Source organism: Mus caroli, chromosome 9 (genome assembly GCF_900094665.2).
Source record: "Mus caroli chromosome 9, CAROLI_EIJ_v1.1, whole genome shotgun sequence".
NCBI classification, from domain to species: Eukaryota; Metazoa; Chordata; class Mammalia; order Rodentia; family Muridae; genus Mus; species Mus caroli.
Genome location: NC_034578.1, coordinates 105,926,008 through 105,944,647, shown reverse-complemented (window position 1 = coordinate 105,944,647; position 18,640 = coordinate 105,926,008). Strand labels below are relative to the sequence as shown.

The window sequence follows — 18,640 nt, the reverse complement described above, 5'->3', positions numbered from 1 at the left end:
AGCAGAGGTCCTAAAATTCAATTCCCAACAACCACATGAAGGCTCACAACCATCTGTACAGCTACAATGTACTCACATACACAAAATAAATAAATGAAATCTTAAAAAAAAAAAGATGTGGAGAAAAATCGGAACCCTCGTGCGTCTCTGGTGAGATGATAAAATGGTGCAGCTGAGGCCAACAGTCTGGTTCTAAAAAAAAAAAAATCACAAAACCAAAAACCAAATCAAGTAGAAAGCATAACATGTCTAGATCCCCAGACTTGTGTGACTGAGGCAGGAATGGCTTGAGCCTGAAGTCAGTCTGTGCTACAATACAACAGCAAGTTTAAAGTCAATCTGACTCCATACCCAGACTCCCTTTAAACAACAACAACAACAACAACAACAACAACAACAAACCCCCAACAACTCAGAATCAGTGTATAATACAGCAACTGCATTCCTGGGTATTAATCCAAAAGAACGAAAGCCACACACAAGCAATAGTCAAAAGGATAGCTCCATCACTGGATAGATGGGTAATGAAACGAGAGTCTGAGTCAGTGGGGGTGAAGCCCCGGCGGCAGAGCACAGCTTAGCATGGGTTCAATTCTCAGTAACAAAAATCCAGAAGATGTACATGGTGTATCCACACAGTGTACTGTCTTAGTCAGGGTTTTACTGCTGTGAACAGAAACCATGACCACGGCAGCTCTTATAAGGATGACATTTATTTAATAGGGGCTGGCTTACAGATTCAGAGGTTCAGTCCATTATCATCAAGGCTGGGGCTTGTCAGCATCCGGGCAGATGTGGAGCTGGAAGAGCTGAGAGTTCCACTTCTTGTTCGGAAGGTAGCTAGCAGAATACTGGCTTCCAGGCAGTTAGGATAGGGGCATTAAAGCCCAGACCCACAGTGACACACCTACTCCAACAAGGCTACACCTCCTAATAGTGCCACTCCCTGGACCAAGCATATTCAAACCATCCCATGTGCTATACTTAGCCTTAAAAAGAAACGAAATCCTGATGTGTGGTGCAATATTAATGAACGCTGAGAATTTGTGCCTACTAGGTTTATGATATGGGTTAGATTAGCTCTCGCCATGCAAGCCCAGTGAGCAGAGTTTGATTCCAGGATCCCACATAAAGGTGGGGGAGGGGAACTGATTCCACAGGGCTGTCTGACCTCCTTAACCCCGTTACAATAGTAATAATAATTAAAAAGAGAAAGAGAAAAGAGCAAGTTTGTCTCATGCTAAGCAAAACAGGGCAAATGGAATTGGACATATACCACTCACATGAAGACTCTCCAGCAAGGAGAGTCAGGGAAAGCACCCTGGACCGCAGGGAAGGAGATGCTGAGTTATTGCCTAATAGATGTCGTGTTTCTGCAGAAGTTGGTAAAGACTTTGAAAACAGACGTAAGGATTACACAACCCTGCATAACAGTACAACTGAAAACCAGATAAGTGGCAACGTTTGTGCTTTACTTAGTCTCACACACAAAATGTGACAGAGAGGAAGAGAGAAGCTGTGATGGACCATCACCCTCTTTTTTCTTTTCTTTTTCCAAATGTGTTTATTTTATTTATTTTATTTTATGCATTTGAGTGTTTTGCCTGCATGCATGTGTGTGCACCACACTTGTCCGGTGCCCTCAGGTAAGAAGAGGTTACTCAAACCCTTGGACTTGGCGTTACAGATGGCTGTTAGCCACCCTGTGGGTGCTGGAAACCAAACCCAGATCCTCCGCAAGAGCAACAGGGGCTCCTATCTACCGAGCCTTCTCTTCAGTCCCCTACTGTGGCTTCTTAAGCTTATTCTCCACCTATATGGTAGCTGGCTAACTTTTGGCATAACAGTTACAGATTTGAAACAGACAGCAGAGGCTGGTATCTTCCAAGAGGCTCAGTCAGCCAGCCTTACCTCTCTTTACAGCCGATTTGGAAGTGCAATGCCTACCGTCCAGCACTCCTAGAGCGAGCCGGAGGCAGAGGAGTCAGCAGAAGCTGATGCCTGTAGAGAGTTACTTTGTGGTGTGTACATGTGTGTGCACAAGCACCGCTAGTGAACCACCGTGGACACACGGAGGTGTACACCAGGCTGCAGGCCCCTGACATTCTGAGGCCTCTCCTGGTCTCCCCTCACTGTAGAAGCACCAGGACAATAGCTGTGCCTGGGCTTTAGAAGGTTTTCTGGGGATCTGAACTCTGGTCCTCACACACTTTGCCAACTCAGCCATTCCTCCAACCTAATTTTTGTTAAAAATCCGGTAATTCGTAACACCCAAATGTATCAGAAAGCAGACAGTGGCTAGAGTGTGGCTCAGTGGTGGAGGACATGACAGAATGCATTAGCACTGCACTCCATGCCCAACACCACATACAAGACTACACAGCAAGGCCTTTCCAACGCCACTCTCAGTGCCTCTGGCCTCAGCAACCACCTCAGATCACAAGGGGGCGGGGGAGGGGGGAGGAGGAGGAAGAGGAAGTAGTGGCACAGGCCTGTAATCCCAGCTGTTCAGGAGGCTGAGGCAGGAGGATTACGAATTCAAAAGGCAAAATCCTCTGAGGATTTCAGAATGAGTCCAAAGCCAGGTTTAACAAGACCCTGCCTCAGCATGAGAGTGCTGTGGTGAATGTTTGACTGGCGTGAGGAGCTAAACTTGACCATCAATACCACAAAAAATAAAGGTAAAAAGTGCGAGTGTAAAGAGCCAAGCGATGGTAGAACACGCCTTTAATCCCAGCAGTCAGGGGGCAGAGGCAGGTGGATATCTTCGAGTTCCAGGCCAGCCTGGTCTACGAGCAAGTTCCAGGACAGCCAGGTACACAGAAAAACAAATAACAAAACAAAAACCAAACAAAAAAGAGCTATCACCTGTTCTCAGGGTCTCCCCTTCCTCTACTGCCCCACTGGTCTTAGTCATGTGATCTTGGGCAAATAAACTAACCTTTACTGGCTTGAGCTGCCGCCCATAAACTAACAGTAAAACCATCCTTCCTCTGCTGACTTATCGCTGTCATCAAGAGCAGAGCAGAGAAGCTGGCCTGGTGACACATTTGCCCAGTTAACCCTGAAGGTGCTGTTGCTTTCAGTAATGAACGAGACTGTTAGAGCTACAAACAAAGACAGAGGCTCCAGGAACTCCAGCTCCTCCTTTTCCTCTATGGGGCTATCTCCATCTAACGCTAGACAGAGAGTACTTGGTATCTGACTGCCGAAAAACCGAAGATGAGTGGAAGAGGCTGCTTCCCCACCGCTCCACTCCAGTGCCTGAAGCCTGCACTCGGTATGCTCAGTATACTCCTGCTAAGGGAATGGATTGCCAGCTCCAGTGATCCGTTTGGAAGCCAACCAAACATTCTGTCACACAAACTGGGGAAAAAAAAAAAAAAAACCTAAGAAAAAATATTTAAATTTCCTTTTCTAATGAGGAAAAGGCCCAGGGGTGGGGACAAAATTAAGAGCCTATAGAAAGGGTAACCCTGTTGTCACACACCGTTTAATTTCAGCACTTGGTTGGCAGAGGCAGGCAGATCTGTATTAATTCCAGGCTAGCCAAAGACTTATACATCCTGTCTAAAAAAAACCCAACACCCTCCACCACCTCCTCCAACACAGGCCATGGATAGGGAAAGAAATCAGAAAAAGGCAAAAACCTCTGAGTGAAGATGGAAGCTTACAGTTACTTCTACTTTATTTTCAGAGTTACTCACTTTTTTATTTTATGAGTGTTTGCCTGCCTGCAGGTCCATGTACCACATGCATACCGTGCCTGCCTGTGGAGAGCAGAAGAGGGCATTGGGTCCTCTTATGGAGTGGTAGACAGTTGTGAGGAGCCATTGTGGGTGCTGAGAATTGAACCGGGGTTGTCTGTACAAGCAGACAGTGTTCTTAACTGCTGAGCTGTCTCTCCAGCCCCTACTTCTTACAGAGAACGAGAGGAAACCCCAAGGACCAGCAGTGAGCTCTCCATTCTAATGCAGAAGCCATTATGCAAACTTTCTAGAAAAAAGCCCAAAGCTTTCTGAAACCAGAACTGTGAAATGTTAGCCCAATTAAATCGCAATCAGTGTGTCAGAGAAGTGGATGATCTAGATGAAATGTACAAATTCACAGAAAAACACAAACTAAACTGACTCATGAAGAAACAAACAAACAAAAAACACCAAGCTGAACAGCTTCACTCCTAGTAAGTAAACAATGTGAATCAGCCCAGGGATGGAACTCTTGTTAGCGCTCTCAAGGCCTGGGTTTCATCTCAGCACAGCAAGAGTTTAAAAAAAAAAAAAAGAAAAAAAGGAAAAGAAGGAGCAGGAATATGGGTCACCCAGCAAAATGGCTGCCATGCAGAATGAGACCTGACTCCTGAGCCGCCCAGCGCCCACGAAGCCATTTAAAAGCCAGGTGCCTTACATCTGTAACCTCAACAGTAAGGCAGGCAGAAGTCTCAAGTGTCCTTGTGCGCTCACTGGCTCACCAGCCTAACCAAAGTGACAAGTTCGAGATCAGAGAATAACAGGGAGGGCTGGGGAAATGGCTCAGTCAACCAAGTGCTCTGTCAGCATGAGAGCCTGAGTTCAGACCTCAGCACCTCTGGATCCATGCTTGCACACATCTGCAGGCCTACTGCGGAGGCTGCAGAGCCAGTGACTCCACAGATTGCTGGCCCGCAGGTTTACCCGTTATCTGAACAAGAAACCAGTGAGACCCTGTGTCACATCCGATGCCAACCTCTGGCCTCCACGAGCATCACACATGTGCATCTGTGTGCACACATGTACACACCCACACGTACAAGAGTAAGGTGGAATGGAGCCAAAGAAAGATACCTAATGCTGACATCTGCCTCTTTATGCACACGGATCCAGACACACTTGCACACTCAAATCCACAAGAACAATACATGCTTGTAGTGAGAATTTTGGTTTCTTTCAAACTCCAGTTCTGTGACTATGATCTTGCTTTAATCCCAGGCGTGGGATCAGAGGCTGCTTCACAGCAGGTGACATCTTCATCTTGCCTGGTGCTCTAGCAGGGGCATCATTTTTACCAGCTGCAGATAATTTGATTCTGGGGACTCTGGAGATGGTAAAAAGGAGAGAGTCCTGAGAGGGCTGGCAGCCGCTCTGGGTTCCTGCTGCTGTGGTTTGTCAACTGGTCAGGAGCAAAGAGATGAGAAGAAGTTGGAGATATCCTGACAACAAAGATAGCCCCAAGGCACTCAATGCTCGTAATCAGCAGGAAGTAGTCTACTCAGTTGGCTGAAATATGTCCACAGTCCCTTCCCCTCTAATCTTCTCTCTCTCCTACCTAGTGTTGGGGGAATGGAAGGGATAGGCGTGGGATAAGGGTTGGGAGGGAGGTAAAGGTGTAAGAACCCAATAAAATAGTAAACAAATTCTCCAACACACGCTCCTCCTGGCCAAAGGAAAGATAAACCAGACTACTTCCGGAAAATTCCAGCACACATTTAAAAGGTCCCCAGCTTTATATATAAATATATACAATATAAAACCCAGCTTGGTGACAATCCCATTAGGAGGTCGGTGACAATGGCGCACACCTTTAATCCCAGCACCTGGGAGGCGGAGGCAGGAGGATTTCTGAGTTCAAGGCCAGCCTGGTCTACAAAGTGAGTTCCAGGACAGCCAGGGCTATAGAGAAACCCTGTATCAAAAAAAAAAAAAAAAAAACAAAGGAAATTCAAGGTCTTCTGTTTCTTGGTGGGTATGAAACCAGTGCCAGACTTCAAGAAATCCTATCTCAAAAACAAAACAAAGACAAAACAAAACAAAAAGCCTACACAAGACACCATCACAGCTGAAGAAACTGAAAACAACTGAAATGGAAAGGCATGCTCACAGACTGGTTATTTTAACATATTTAAAATGATGACACCGTCCCAAATGACTTACAGATTCAAGGCAACCCCTACAAAATCTCAACAATGCTTTTTACACAAACAGGAAAACTCATTCCAAAATTCAGATAGAATCTTTTTTGTTTTGTTCTTTGGAGACAGGATTCCTTTCAATGTGTCTCCAAGGCTGGACACCAATCCTCCTGCCTGAGTCTCTCAAGTGCTGGGACAACAAGCATGCACCACCGCCCCTAGCTTCATGTGGAATCTTAAGGGGAGCCTCAATAGCCAAAACAATCTGGAGAAGGAACTAAGGTACACCATTTAGACGAATTTCAAAACTTACTGCAGGCTGGGTGTGGTGGAACAAGCCTCCATCCCAGCACTTGGTAGGCAGAGGCAGGAGGATCTACAGGGCTTGTTGGCTGCCAGCGTAGCCTAAACAACCAACCAACCAACCAACCACAAGCTTCCGACTCCTGGAGAGAACCTGCCTCAAGAGTATCAGAGAGAGTGACGGATGAGGATGAGAGCCAAGCCTGAGCCTCCCTGGGTCTGAAGGGCAGGAGGGTAATCATCTGATGAGTCTCATAGGCTGCCAACGAAAGCAGAAGCCTGCTGGGCCAGCAGTTGCTCTCACTACTTCCCTTTCGCTTTCTCATAGTATGCTACAAGGTATAGTAGGCAGCTATTCCGGAAGGAAAACAAAGCCAACCGAGACTGACCAATCTCGGTTTTTTTTTTTTGTTTAGTTAAGTCGGAAGTGGAGTCTCTGATTTCCTCCACCTCTGCCAAATGTTTTGTTGTTGTTGTTGAATGAGGGACACCTTTTTTTGTTTTTTGGTGTTTTGTTTTTTGCCTATGTAACAAAGAGCCAACATCTTCCAGCTTCCCATGCTGATGTTCTCAAAAGAACTTCAATAGCCAAAAAAAAAAAAAAAAATGGTCTTGAGAAGGAACTAGGTACACGACTTGGACTAATTTCAAAACTTACTGCAGGTCAGGTGTGGTGGAACAAGCCTCAACCACTGATTTTCCCTATTATATGGCAAAATAACCCACAAAAGTGACTGTGTTATTTATTCCTCTACTGGAGAAGTGAAAACACAAACACAAAAACAAACAGGCTTAGGAACATGAAACAATTTGTCCCAAGTCTCACCGTGTCGAAAGACACGGCCAAAATCTGCACACACGTAGTGAATTTCATTTCTTTGGAAAGACCAGCAAGTAGAGATGAATCCAGACCATATTTCGGTGGCTACCGAAAGGAAGGAAAAGTGTTTTTCGAATCTGGCAACTAAGAGGACTAGTAAGCCAAGACGGGAAAGAAACGGCAGCCTTCTTTCCCTGCAGTCCACCCAGACATCTTTTGGACTTTTGCTGGACAGACTCCGGCTGCACGCCCACAGAAAGGTCACTAGCTGTCCTACCCAAGGGAGCCCTGGTGGTAGGTGTTGGAAGACCCGGCCAATGGGACCAGTCAAAAACTTAAACAAATAAACAAAAAACCGCCGAACCCGACAAACATGTAGTTAAAAGCCGGCCTTCCAACAACTACCATGGATAAAATATCTGGGTTGTCGCCCGAAAACGACTTCCTAAGGCGCACGCGCGAGCTCCGCCCCTGCACTCAAGAAACGAGCCTATCTCAGCAGCAGGTTTCAGCGCCGTCCCACTGCGCATGCGCTACGCTCTCGCGCACGCGCACTTTGGCTTTAGTGGTTCCCTGGTCATCCTCCGCCTTCCCACTGGCCCAGAGCACTGGCCGCCATACCCGCAGTTCTCACTCCACCGTGCCTCACCTTGCGCCCGGTTTTCTCCCGGAGGGCCTTCAGCCGTTCTTTCCGCCGCAGCGCCTCTTCCTCGAGGCGGCCCACACCGGCAGGAGCAGCCGCCATCTTTTCGAAGGCCCCCACCTCCTTTTCACTCCTGCCGCGCGCAGGCTCAGTGAGTAGGAGAATGTCTTATGGCCAATCCAAGGGAGACAATGGAGAGCCGGAAGCCCTGAGAACCAATCAATGCTGAGTTGATACAGAAGTCCACGCCCCTTGATCTGGAGCACCTGTATAGCGAGTGAGCCGGCTCGGTTGTGGGCAAAGGCGTTAAGGTTCGATTTGTGCGACACTTATTTGTGAGAAAGCAAATAGAGTCAGACCTGAGAGGAAGAGAATAGAGAGAGTCGATTGCTCTGGTTTTCCCTAGCCACCACCCACCTCTCCTAATTGCCCTCTTGGAATATTTAGCCATCCTTATCCACTTGTGCCAATTCTTCAAGAGCGAATGCCTTGAGAAACATTCCCTGAGCCGGGTGAGGTGATGCACGTTTGTAATTCCAGCACTTCAGAGGCTGAGGCATCAAAATTATGGGGTCGGGTTCAGTCTGGGCTACTTAAGATAACCTTGTCTTAAAGCACCACTACCAAACACCCAGAAACCTTCCTTGGCCACTCTCATTCCCATCTCACTCTGAGGTCAGCCTTTCCCTTCTCTACAGACAGCAGCCAGTGGCAGCTTGCACTCACTCACCTGATGAGTTGTTGCTCGTAAGCCTTGCTATCCAATCTCTGGCTCCAGACCTGCTGAGTTCGAGGCCTGGCTACATGGCCTTTTCCTTTGAACTCAAGAATGATCTCGCGCCGGGCGTGGTGGCGCACGCCTTTAATCCTGGCACCTGAGAGGCAGAGGCAGGCGGATTTCTGAGTTCGAGGCCAGCCTGGTCTACAAAGTGAGTTCCAGGATAGCCAGGGCTACACAGAGTTCTCTGTCTCAAAAAAAAAAAAAAAAAGAAAGAAAAAGAAAAGAAAAAGAAAGAGCAAACAGCAACCAGGGGAAAGGTTGACGGGCACAGGGCAGTGGTGGCACACTCCTTTAATCCCAGCACTTGGGAGGCAGAGGCAGGTGGATGGATTTCTGAGTTGGAGTCCAGCCTGGTTTCCAAAGCGAATTCCAGGATAGTCAGGACTACATGGATGTCTCACAAAACAAAAGGAGAAGGAGTTGGTCACAGATGCATTTGCTTCTTTTCTTCCCCTCCTCCTCTTGCAGGAGATGGCAAGCCCATGAGCAACTTGGCTCCCTGTCTGGAGCTTCTGTTATAAAGCTGGCCCAAAGGAAAATGATCTTCCCTAACAGCTCCCTTCAAATGCCACCGTTTCCTAAGCTCAGTGTTATCCTGGGTTAACCTGGTTCTGTCTGGGACCTTCCCTTACAGTAGGAGACGGGGTGGCTGCCAGCCCCTGGCATAGAGGGTATCTGTGCTTAGGAAAGGTTAGCTCATACTAAGATGTTTAGGGCACTTCATACTGATCGATCCCTAGGACCAATGGGAGCCATCTGGACCTAGCAAACTTTCCCATATCCCTAACAAAGAAGCTGGTTCCCACCCAACACCAAAGGCTCCCTCACTTCACAGTCCAGCCACAAGGAAAAGACAGACAGGGTGTTGGTGACAGTGACCCAGAAATGACTCAGCCAGGCCTAGATCCCTTGTTCCTGCTGTCCCTGCAATTCTCATTTGGCTTGTCTGAGCCTCAGTTTCTTCATTCATTAAAACCGGCATGAGGCACCCACCTCCTTCAAGCCAAAGGAACAAAAAAATGACTGACAAGTGCCGGGCCCTGGGAGGAGGGGCTCCCAGCAATGGAGCACCTGGGCATGATTCCTAGAGGGAGTGGGCTGTATGTATCCTAAACTTGGTAAGGATCTGCCCAATGGAAGGACGTCGCTCCTCTGCAGGTAGGTTTGTCCTGCAGTCGACTGATGATTCCTTCCATCCAGCTCAACACTCGGCGAAACTAAAAGGTAGCACTTGTCTTCCATAAAGCTCTTAAAACAGAACCTTGCACGTAGTTAGTGCCACAAGTGTTCGTCATGGGCGAGGTTATTATTAGTATTGTTGAAGGACCCTAGTCATCTCCACGCGAACCACAGTCCTTTCATGGAACAGCGATAATTCCAAGCCCGATAGGTTCTGTACTCGGTTGAAGCCTTTACCCGCCCCTCACCGGGGAGGATGGAAATGATCCTGCCAGTGGCTCTGAACGGACTCCGCCTGCGAGAGGCGGAGCTCCATGCGACCTCCCGGGCCGCCCTGACCCCAGGCTCCTCCTCCAGCCTGACTCCCCGCCCTTTGGACAGTCCTGGGAGAGGCGGGGCGGTGGCCGCTGCCACCGACAACCTAGTGTAGGAAGCCAGGCGGTGGCCGGCCGGGAGGAGGAGGAGGGGCGTGTAGACTTTGGTGGCTAAGTGCGACAGGGTCAGGAGCCGCGGACTTCCCCTAGCAGTGTAGCGCCGCTCCGCCCCGGAGTGACGCCCTCCCGCCCATGGGCCTGGTCCCGGGCAACCGGCGGGCGGCGCGGAGGAGGCGGCGACAGGTGGCGCGCAGCAGGGCCAGAGCCCGGTCAGGCCATGGCCGCCTCAGAGCGGCTCTACGAGTTGTGGCTGCTCTACTACGCTCAGGTGAGCCCGTCTCGCCCCTGGTCCGCGGGGTCTCCAGATCCGCGCACGCAGTGTCTGCTGCACCTGCGCCCGGCTCCCCCGGGGTCGCAGACCGGCGCGCGCACGCGGGACTTCAGCCCCGCGCACACGTGCGTGTCCCTGGCTGCCGGGCTACCTCGGGCATTTGTGCCAGGGGACAGTGTTCGCCGGTGAGCGCTGTACTGCAAGTCCTCAGCGAGACCGCGCAGCCTCAGTTGTCCTGGCCAGTCCTCACCCTTTTCACAACTGGGTAAACTGAGACCTGGAAAGAGAGGGACTCAGTTTGCTGGTTGGTTGCTTCGCCTGAGAGGCGCATTCGCGATAGGTGGTCATGGTGGCTAGAATGTCATGTAGGTTGGGGGATCCGGCAGGTGCCGCTTCTGACAAGTACATCCTCACCTCAGACTCCTTCAGAGTTCTTAGTGATGAGCTCTTACTGTACTTGAAGCAACTTTAGCCTACCTCCATTCTGCAGTGGGCCAGGGAGGATGGTGAGGCCAGGAGGGATGGCTGAAAGGGACCCTCGTTTCAGGCTGTCTCCGCTGGTATCAGAAGGGGAGCGAAGGGGCTGTGATGCCACTGACTCAAACTCTAGAAGCCCCACTTTCCCTTTTGCACTGGAAGCAGGGAGTGATCCCGGGGTTACGCCTCCCTCCTTGCACCTGCTTGGCACTAGGTGCCTAGCTCAGGTGTGCCCTGGACACAATGGTCCATTGTGTGTCCATGAAGAGCTTGTCACTGGGAGAGCAGGGATATGGGGAGAGTTCATGCTCTACCCTGGCTCTGAAGAGGCTGCCTGATGGTTTGTCTCTTAGGAACATAAGTCCGAGTCTGAAGGGCCACAGCTTCTTTGATCTTCTTGGGCTGGTGGCATGTAGTAGAGTCCCACTTAGGGTAACCAAGTCCGAGCTCATTGCACCTTTAAGCCTTTACTTCCCAGCTGTAGAATCAACACAGTTTTACCCTCAGGCCACCTGGACTTTGTAGAGAGGAAGCCACTATGGCTGGTGTAGGTCAAAAAAGCCTGCCTCTCCTCCATTCAGCCTCTGTATCTCCATCTTCAAGGGAGATGACCATGTGAAGAGAACTTAAACCAGGTGATGAATCTGCAGAGATGTCACTGCTGGGTTTTCAGGCTGGGTGGTAGGCTGCTGAAGATGTTGTGGTCCAGCTTCCTGGGACTGTACCCTTTCATAGTGGCTGGGCTGTTTGGTTTTGAGCTGTTGGCCACTTCTGTCTGCTGTGCTCCCACCGCCTCCCAGAAGGCTTAGGTATGGGGCTCAAGCTGGCTGGTTGTAGAAGTGGAAGCCTAGACAGGCAGGGGGCAGCCTGGGACCAAGCCAACAAATAAATCCAGGATGTGAGAGCAAACTCAGGAGTCGGGTGGGGCCGGGCTGCCTGGGGAGAGGAAGCCGGGCAGCCACCCAGTGCAGCCTTCCTGCCTGCTCCAAAAACACCGTCCCACTTCTCGGTGCTGGGTTCCCAAGAAGAGATAGTGCTGCTAGGGACCCGCCGTGTGTGTCACGGGGTGTGTAAGGCAAGGGCAGATCTGACAGGTGTTGCGAGACCCTTCGCCCCAGCATGATGGCACATGCCTGTAATCCCAGCATGAGAGAGGTTGAGGCAGGAGGATTGCCAAATGTCTGAGGCCAATCTGGGCAACAGTCTTTTGAGACTTGTCTCAGAAAGAAAGAAGAGACCCTTTTTTGTCAGTCCACAGCCAACCAGCCAGCAGCACAGGTGGCCCCTCCCTTCAGCAGCAGGAGCTACCATCTGCTGGCAAACCTGTTTCCCCAGTTGTGGGTCTGGGTGAGGACAGAGGGGGAAGCACCCTAGTTCCTGCCCTTCTTTCCCCCAAAAAGACCCTAGATTTAAATCTGCTTTCTCTCCTCACATGAGTCCTGCCCTCTTGGTGGGCTCTGAGAGGAGTGAGAGGGAGGGGACAGTATCAGAGTGTCCCTGAAGATAAATCAGTTGGTGTGACTCAGGGTCCTCTTGGGGAAACCAAGGCAAGGTCACCAGGAGAGTTCCTTTCCAAGCCTTGGTCTTGTGGTCAGGAAGCCTCAGGTGGCCCTCTACCTGGAACACCACCTGTTGTTCCTCTTGGAGCGGTTTTTAACCTTCACTGCCCTTGCTTCCCAGAACTTAGCATTTAGTAAGTGTTCCCTTCCCTGGGTGTTAGCTGAATGACTGGATGAGAAGATGACCAGGGTAGTGACCAATCAAGGAAGTTATCCCACAGCAGGCAGAGTTGGGATTTTGAAGGCTGGTGGCCAGGAACAACAGGAATGAGCACATAGCAATAGGAAATAGAAGAAGCAAGCTTTCAGCGAAGTGGCACATCTTTCTCTCTCCTTCTTCCTCTCTCTCCCTCTCCCCCTTTCTTCCTCTGTCTGTCCCTCTCCCCCCTCTCTTTCTCTTTCTCTTTCTGACACCCCCCCCCTTCACCTTTAATCCCACCACTTGAAGGCAGAAGCAGTCAGATCTCTTGTGAGTCCCAGAACAACTTGGTCTACAAAGTGAGACCCTGTCTGAAAGAAGAGGAGGAGGAGGAAGAAGAAGAGGAGGAGGAGAAGGAGAAGCAGCATCAAGTTGTCCAAAGTAGGGAGCAGGACAGAGCTGCCATGGTGAATGGGTAGAACACACCTACCAGAGTCCTCAAGGAAGACACAGGAGAAGCTCAAGAGGACCAGGAGACTGGGACAGCACCTGGCATGCTGGCACTTGGGAAGGTTAATGCAAAATAGCCTGTAAATGAGCAGCCCCTCTGCAGGCTGGAGCAGTACAAGAGCTCGCACACGCACACACTGATGGGGGAGCTGAGGATCACAAAGAGCCTGGCAGGACAGGGAACCTGAGCTGAATTCTCCAAGTATGCCAGTGATGAAGGACTCAGAAGTTAGGTCAGAGTAGAAGCTCTTTAGTTTTGCTCACCTTTCTCTCTTCTTTTATCCTTGACCAGTGATCTCTCCTGTCTCATGGAAACTTACCAGGCCTCTCTGCTTCTCTAGACCCATTAGATGTCCTGGAAGTGGAATTACAGTCAGTTTTGAGTCACTGTGTAGGTGCTGATAATAGAACCCAAGGCTTCAGGAAGACCATACAATGCCCCTAACCACTGGGCCACCTCTAGTCCCTCCACCTTACTAATTATCTAGTTAGACAGGGTTTTCCTATGTAGCCTTTGATGGTCTGGAACTGATTATGTAGGCCAGGTTGGACTTGAACTCAGAGATCTGCCTGTCTCTGCTTTCTGATCACTATGTCACTCTCAAGAATTGAACTCAGGTTGTCAGCCTTGGTGACAGTGCCCTTACCTGCTAAGCTGTCTCACCAAATCCCCAGTGTATTGGTTAAGCTAGACTGGCCAGTGAGCTTAAGGGCTCTGCCTGTGGTGGCGTCCTGCCCCTGCCTCTCAGAGCTGAGGTGATGGATGCGTGCCCTGGCTCTTGTGGTGCTGGGGAACCTAAACTCACACTTGTGCAGGGGGCTTTACCGGCTTAGTCAGATTCCTACATCTCTCGTTTATTTTTGGTTGTTGTTTTGTTTTTTGTTGGTTTGGTTGGTTGGTTTCTTGAGACAGGGTTTCTCTGTGTAAGTAGCCCTGGCTGCCATAGAACTCACAGTAGACCAGGCTGGCCTTGAATTAAGAGATCCAACTCCCAAGTGCTGGGGTTAAAGGTGTACACTACCACTGCGTGGCAAAAGTACCCAGCTCCCAGCTCTTGGTCCCTTTCACACCTGAGGGGCACTTGGAATTTCTTTCCTCCTGCTTTTGTTGCTAAGGTAATTGAAGGAGGAGGGAACTTTAATGACAGAAAAATTAGCATAGAGCCTGGAGTTGGGGGTAGGGGGGAAAGGCTGGTATCCTTGGGGTTGTTATGACAACTGAGGAGGTGATGGGAAATGTGTGATCCCCATGGAAACAGGGTCAGTTACTATGGAGACCATGGCAGGGAACTCTGTTTCCATAGTGATAGGACAAGGCAAAAAAGGCTAAGGACCTTATGTTATGTGTTATGTGTTATGGGACCTTTAGGTCCTCTTTGTCCTTCAGGTAAGGGGCAGAGGCTGGCCTGGACACCCAGGCACTTATACCACTCTGCTCAGTTGCTTCTTGCTCCATGGGCAGGTTGAATCTTCCAGCTCCATCCCATGGCCTACAGTCCTTACAGTGTAGCTAGAAGCCACCTTTGGCCTGACATTGCCCTCTCTCCTCCTGGAGAGAATTTAGGCTTGAGAGGCTACGTAGTTCAGACCTATCTGACTCCAGTTCTTCTTGTCCAGACCTGGAGGAGGAGGAGGAGGGACCTCTGACTGAAAGGGATTGTCCATATTGAGCTGTGATCACTCTCCCTACTGCTTGGAGCTCTTCCCTGCCTAAGGCAGCAAGTTGGGATTGCCCTTGAGGCCTCAACTCTGCCCTGAGGCCTTTCTGCTCTTTCATTCATAGACAGGGATGGGAAGGTTGTCCTAAAATGCCCGGACAGACCGGAGTTGGGCTGACCAGAGCCCCTGGCCTGTAGCTCCCTATCATCCCACCCTTGGGCAGGTCATATGGATGCCACCAAGCTGGGCTTGTCGGTGCACTCATTTAAGCCTTGTACTTGTGAGGCAGGGGCAGGCAGATCTCTCTGTGATTTTGAAGTCAGCTTGGTCTACATAGTAAGACTCCACCAGCCCCCACAAAAGGAGATAGCCAAGGCTCAGAGAGTTTTATGTTAGGTTAACAAGCTACCCAGTGTCTAAACAGGGCCCGAGTTCCAAAACTCATACCGTCAGCCACTGATTCCACTAGTAATTAATAACCCCTACCTGTGCAGCAATGGGTTGTGTCTTCCAAAGGTTCCAGTCCTGACTGAGGGCATTTCTGAAGAGGAAACATGGAAAATAAAAGTGTGTGCAGCCTTGTGGGATGGGAACAGCGCAAGCCACGCCCTTGGACTGGAGATGAGGGCCAGCACATACACAGGGCCTCAAATGTCGGAGGGGGTCGTTGATTTGCTCTGAAGGCGGAGCCTGTGCCAGAGTGGTGACTGACTGATTGTGGGGTGGTGATGGTGATCGTGTGGTAATGGTGATGGCTGCTTGAGGCTTTCTGTACTGGGCGTGAGCTTCTTCACATAGCTTCATATAGCTTAGCGGCCCCTGTCCCTCAGGTGGAAAGCTTTCTCCCAACCAGTGCCAAATAGACTTGCCCTCAGCCCACCTCAGTTACCTCTGAGTTCTAAGAGAATGGCAGTTCCATGCCCAAGCTGGAACTACCTGTGCCTCACTAACCCTTGGGAGGGGAGCTCTCCCTCCCAATATTCTTAGAGTGTATTTGGGGCTGGTTGGGGACAGGTTAGGACGATGGCCAACATCCATCCTTCTATTTTCTCCCCTGTAGCAAGGTCCAAGTACTTCCTCCTGGGCTGAATGGCTCTTGGGTGGGCTTGGCTTGTGTGGTTGTTCCTCATCTGTCCTTAGAGTCCCCTTCAGAGCTGGAAAGGTCTGGAAGAAGCCAGTAAGGCAGAGGCTCTGAGAAAGCGATACAAGATCTCAAGCCCCACAGACACAATTTGTAGGCTCTGGACCCTGTTACAAACAGCACCACCAACCATCTTGCTCCTGCTCACTGCCCTGCCCTGCCTTCTGATCCCTGCTTCTCTAGAGACTCTGATATTTAGCACTATAGCTTCAAGCAATGGTGTTCAGGTCAGAGCTGGCCTGAGGCCTCCTAGGGAGAAAGAGTGAGGCCCAGAAGACATGGACAGGCAGCTACTCCTATCACTTGTTGTTTTGAGATTCCTTCATGCCCCTTCAGAGTTCATGAAGCCCGCCTTGATTGGCCTAGCCCTGAACCTGATTCATCCCAATTTGGAGAGTTTACAAGACTAGACAGGCTAAGGGATAGAAAGCTGGAGTCATGGGGGGGCTGAAGAGATAGCTCAGCGCTTAGGAGCACTGGCTGTTCTTCCAGAGGACCCAGGTTCAATTCCCAGCACCCACATGTCTGTATGTGGTTTGTTTGTTTGTTTCCCCTTCCAAGCCTTTTTTCCCCATCAACTAGAAGACCAAGGTGCCCAGATTCTGAGAAGCACAGATCTGGGAATCTGACCCCCTCACACAGACATACATACATACATGCAGGCAAAACACCAGTGCACATAAAAATTAATAATTATGTGTGACTTCCTCACTCTACCTAATTGTCTGAGACAGGATCTCTCACTACACCTAAAGCCTGTAAACTTGGCTGGGTGGCCTTCGAGCTCCACCGACCTGCCTGCCTCTGCCTCCCCTTGGCTGAGATTAGAACAAGCGCTGCTGATTCTGATTATGTGGTACTGGGATGGAAGTTTGGGTCTCTATGCTTACGCGCAAGCATTCTGACTGAGCCATCTCCCCAGCCCAATGTTAGGACATTTTTTTTAAACCAGAAAGGTCTATGAGGCCACTGAGGCAGAGGTCAGGGTCAGATGGCCATCTTAGCTTTCCTGGCCTAAAACAGACCTGACGTCTTCAGCCCAAAAGGTGTGGCTGGAGCTTGGTGCTGAGTCTTCTCTGAGGCTTTCCACGACCCGTAGCGGGTTTAGCAGAAATGCTCTAGAAGCCCCGATGTATTCACGCCATCTCTCTGATAGAATGTCTGAGAGGGTCACCTAAGAGAGGGGAAGGTTGATTTTGGTTCGTGGTTTGGGAGTTTTCCACCCGTGGTTGTCTGGCTTTGTTACTCGTATGTATACCTGTGACAAGGCAGAGCTATCATGAAAGAAGGGCAAGGCAGAGGGAAGCTGCTTTACCTTAAGTCAGACACAAAGGACGGGAGAATGCGCACAGGCCAGCTGTAAGTGCTCAGGGACAAGACGCGACTTCTTCATACCCTTCTGGTATGTCCCACGGCACTTCCTCCCCTTCCCAGTAGCCCAGATCACAAACCTATCAATGGATAATCCATTGACCTTTAGAGCCTTCCTGATCAAATGACTTCCCCAAAACCCCCAAAAAGCTGGGTGGTGGTTGTGGTGGTGGTGGTGGTGGCAGGGGCGTGCCTTTAATCCCAGCACTTGGACTTGGGAGGCAGAAACAGGTGGATCTCTGAGTTCGAGGCCAGCAGGGCTACACAGAGAAACACTGTGTCAAAAAGCAAGCCAAACAAACAAACAAGCAACCCTTCCCCCACCCCTCCCCCCACCCCCTTTGCATTGCCTTCAGGGTAACCGTGCAGGTAATACAGCTTCTCAGTGTCTGGGCACCTTGGTATCCTGGTGGTTGGGGAAGGCGATTGCTAGGAAGGCTTGGAAAGGGAAACAAACAGGTAAAACACAACAACAACAAAATCCAGGCCAGGGGAGGTGACTTGGTGTTTGCTTCACAAGCAGGGAGCCTGAGTCAGGCTCCTAAGAACCCATGGAAAGTGGAACATGACATCCATCACATGTTTGTGACCCTAGTGTTTGGGACAGAAACAGGCAGATCCTGGGGACTTGAGAGGCCTTGTCTCAAAAAAAAAAAAAAGGTGGAAAGTGATAGAGTCATACAGACATACAGCTCTGCTCTACACACACATACATGCATGCACCCCCCACACACACCCATGCACGCACACATGCATGCTATAAATAATAGATAAAATGGGCAAAGAAGACATCCAGACACAGTAGATAGCTGCTCCCATTAGGTTTTGGGGAGCCTGTCCCCATCTCTGCTGGCATCCGTCCAGGTCAGGGTATGCTACATGGAAGCCACAGGCAGCATAAACAAGCCAGCCATCCTCCAAACCAGTGTTCCTCAGCCTTTCACGGGATTGCCTAAGACCTTCAGAAAATGCAGATATTTCTATGATTCATAACAGTAACAAAACTGGAGTTAGGAAGTAACAAAAGTTATGCTGGGGTGAGCCCCACACCATAAGACGCTGTTTTAAAGGAACATGACATTGGGAAGGTGGAGAGGCGCTGCTCCATAAGGTTCTGGAGATCCTTCGGTGTGAGGTCCCTGCCCCCAAGAGCAGTCTCGGGGTGTAAGCACTGACTGTCATTTCTCCTCTCCTTCTTTCTCAGTGTAGTTTTGGGCTCTTCCCTAACCTGGGAAAGGAGATTGCTCTCTGGTGTTCCCTGGTTGGGCTCCAGATGTGGGGAGGGACCAATGTACAGGCCAGGTCCCACCTCCATGTCCTGGAATTGGCATTAAGTTAGGGCAAATGGCTAGCCGTACCATCAAGCAAAAGACCCAAGGAAACCAGGTGGGTGGCCAGGTCTTGGGAAAGAACAAAGATATGGGTCAGTCTTGCATATTTTCCCTAGGCTTGAGATATTAAGCCAC

The 18,640-nt window shown here is 50.0% G+C and overlaps 2 protein-coding genes across 3 annotated transcripts in view; one reads left to right on the top strand and one right to left on the bottom strand.

Annotated features, from left to right (window-relative positions):
• The window catches only part of Ccdc12 (coiled-coil domain containing 12), a 53,377-nt gene extending 45,414 nt beyond the window's left edge, over positions 1 to 7,963 (bottom strand). The window contains exon 1 of the mRNA XM_021172485.2: positions 7,660 to 7,963. Within this exon, the coding sequence (XP_021028144.1) occupies positions 7,660 to 7,755 (96 nt within the window). The 5' untranslated portion in view covers positions 7,756 to 7,963. The remainder of the gene's footprint in view (positions 1 to 7,659) is intronic.
• Positions 7,964 to 10,018: 2,055 nt separating this feature from the next.
• Positions 10,019 to 18,640, top strand: part of Nbeal2 (neurobeachin like 2) — a 29,749-nt gene continuing 21,127 nt past the window's right edge. For both annotated transcript variants that reach the window (XM_021171377.2, XM_021171375.2), the window contains exon 1: positions 10,019 to 10,315. In XM_021171377.2, the coding sequence (XP_021027036.1) occupies positions 10,265 to 10,315 (51 nt within the window). In that variant the 5' untranslated portion in view covers positions 10,019 to 10,264. The remainder of the gene's footprint in view (positions 10,316 to 18,640) is intronic.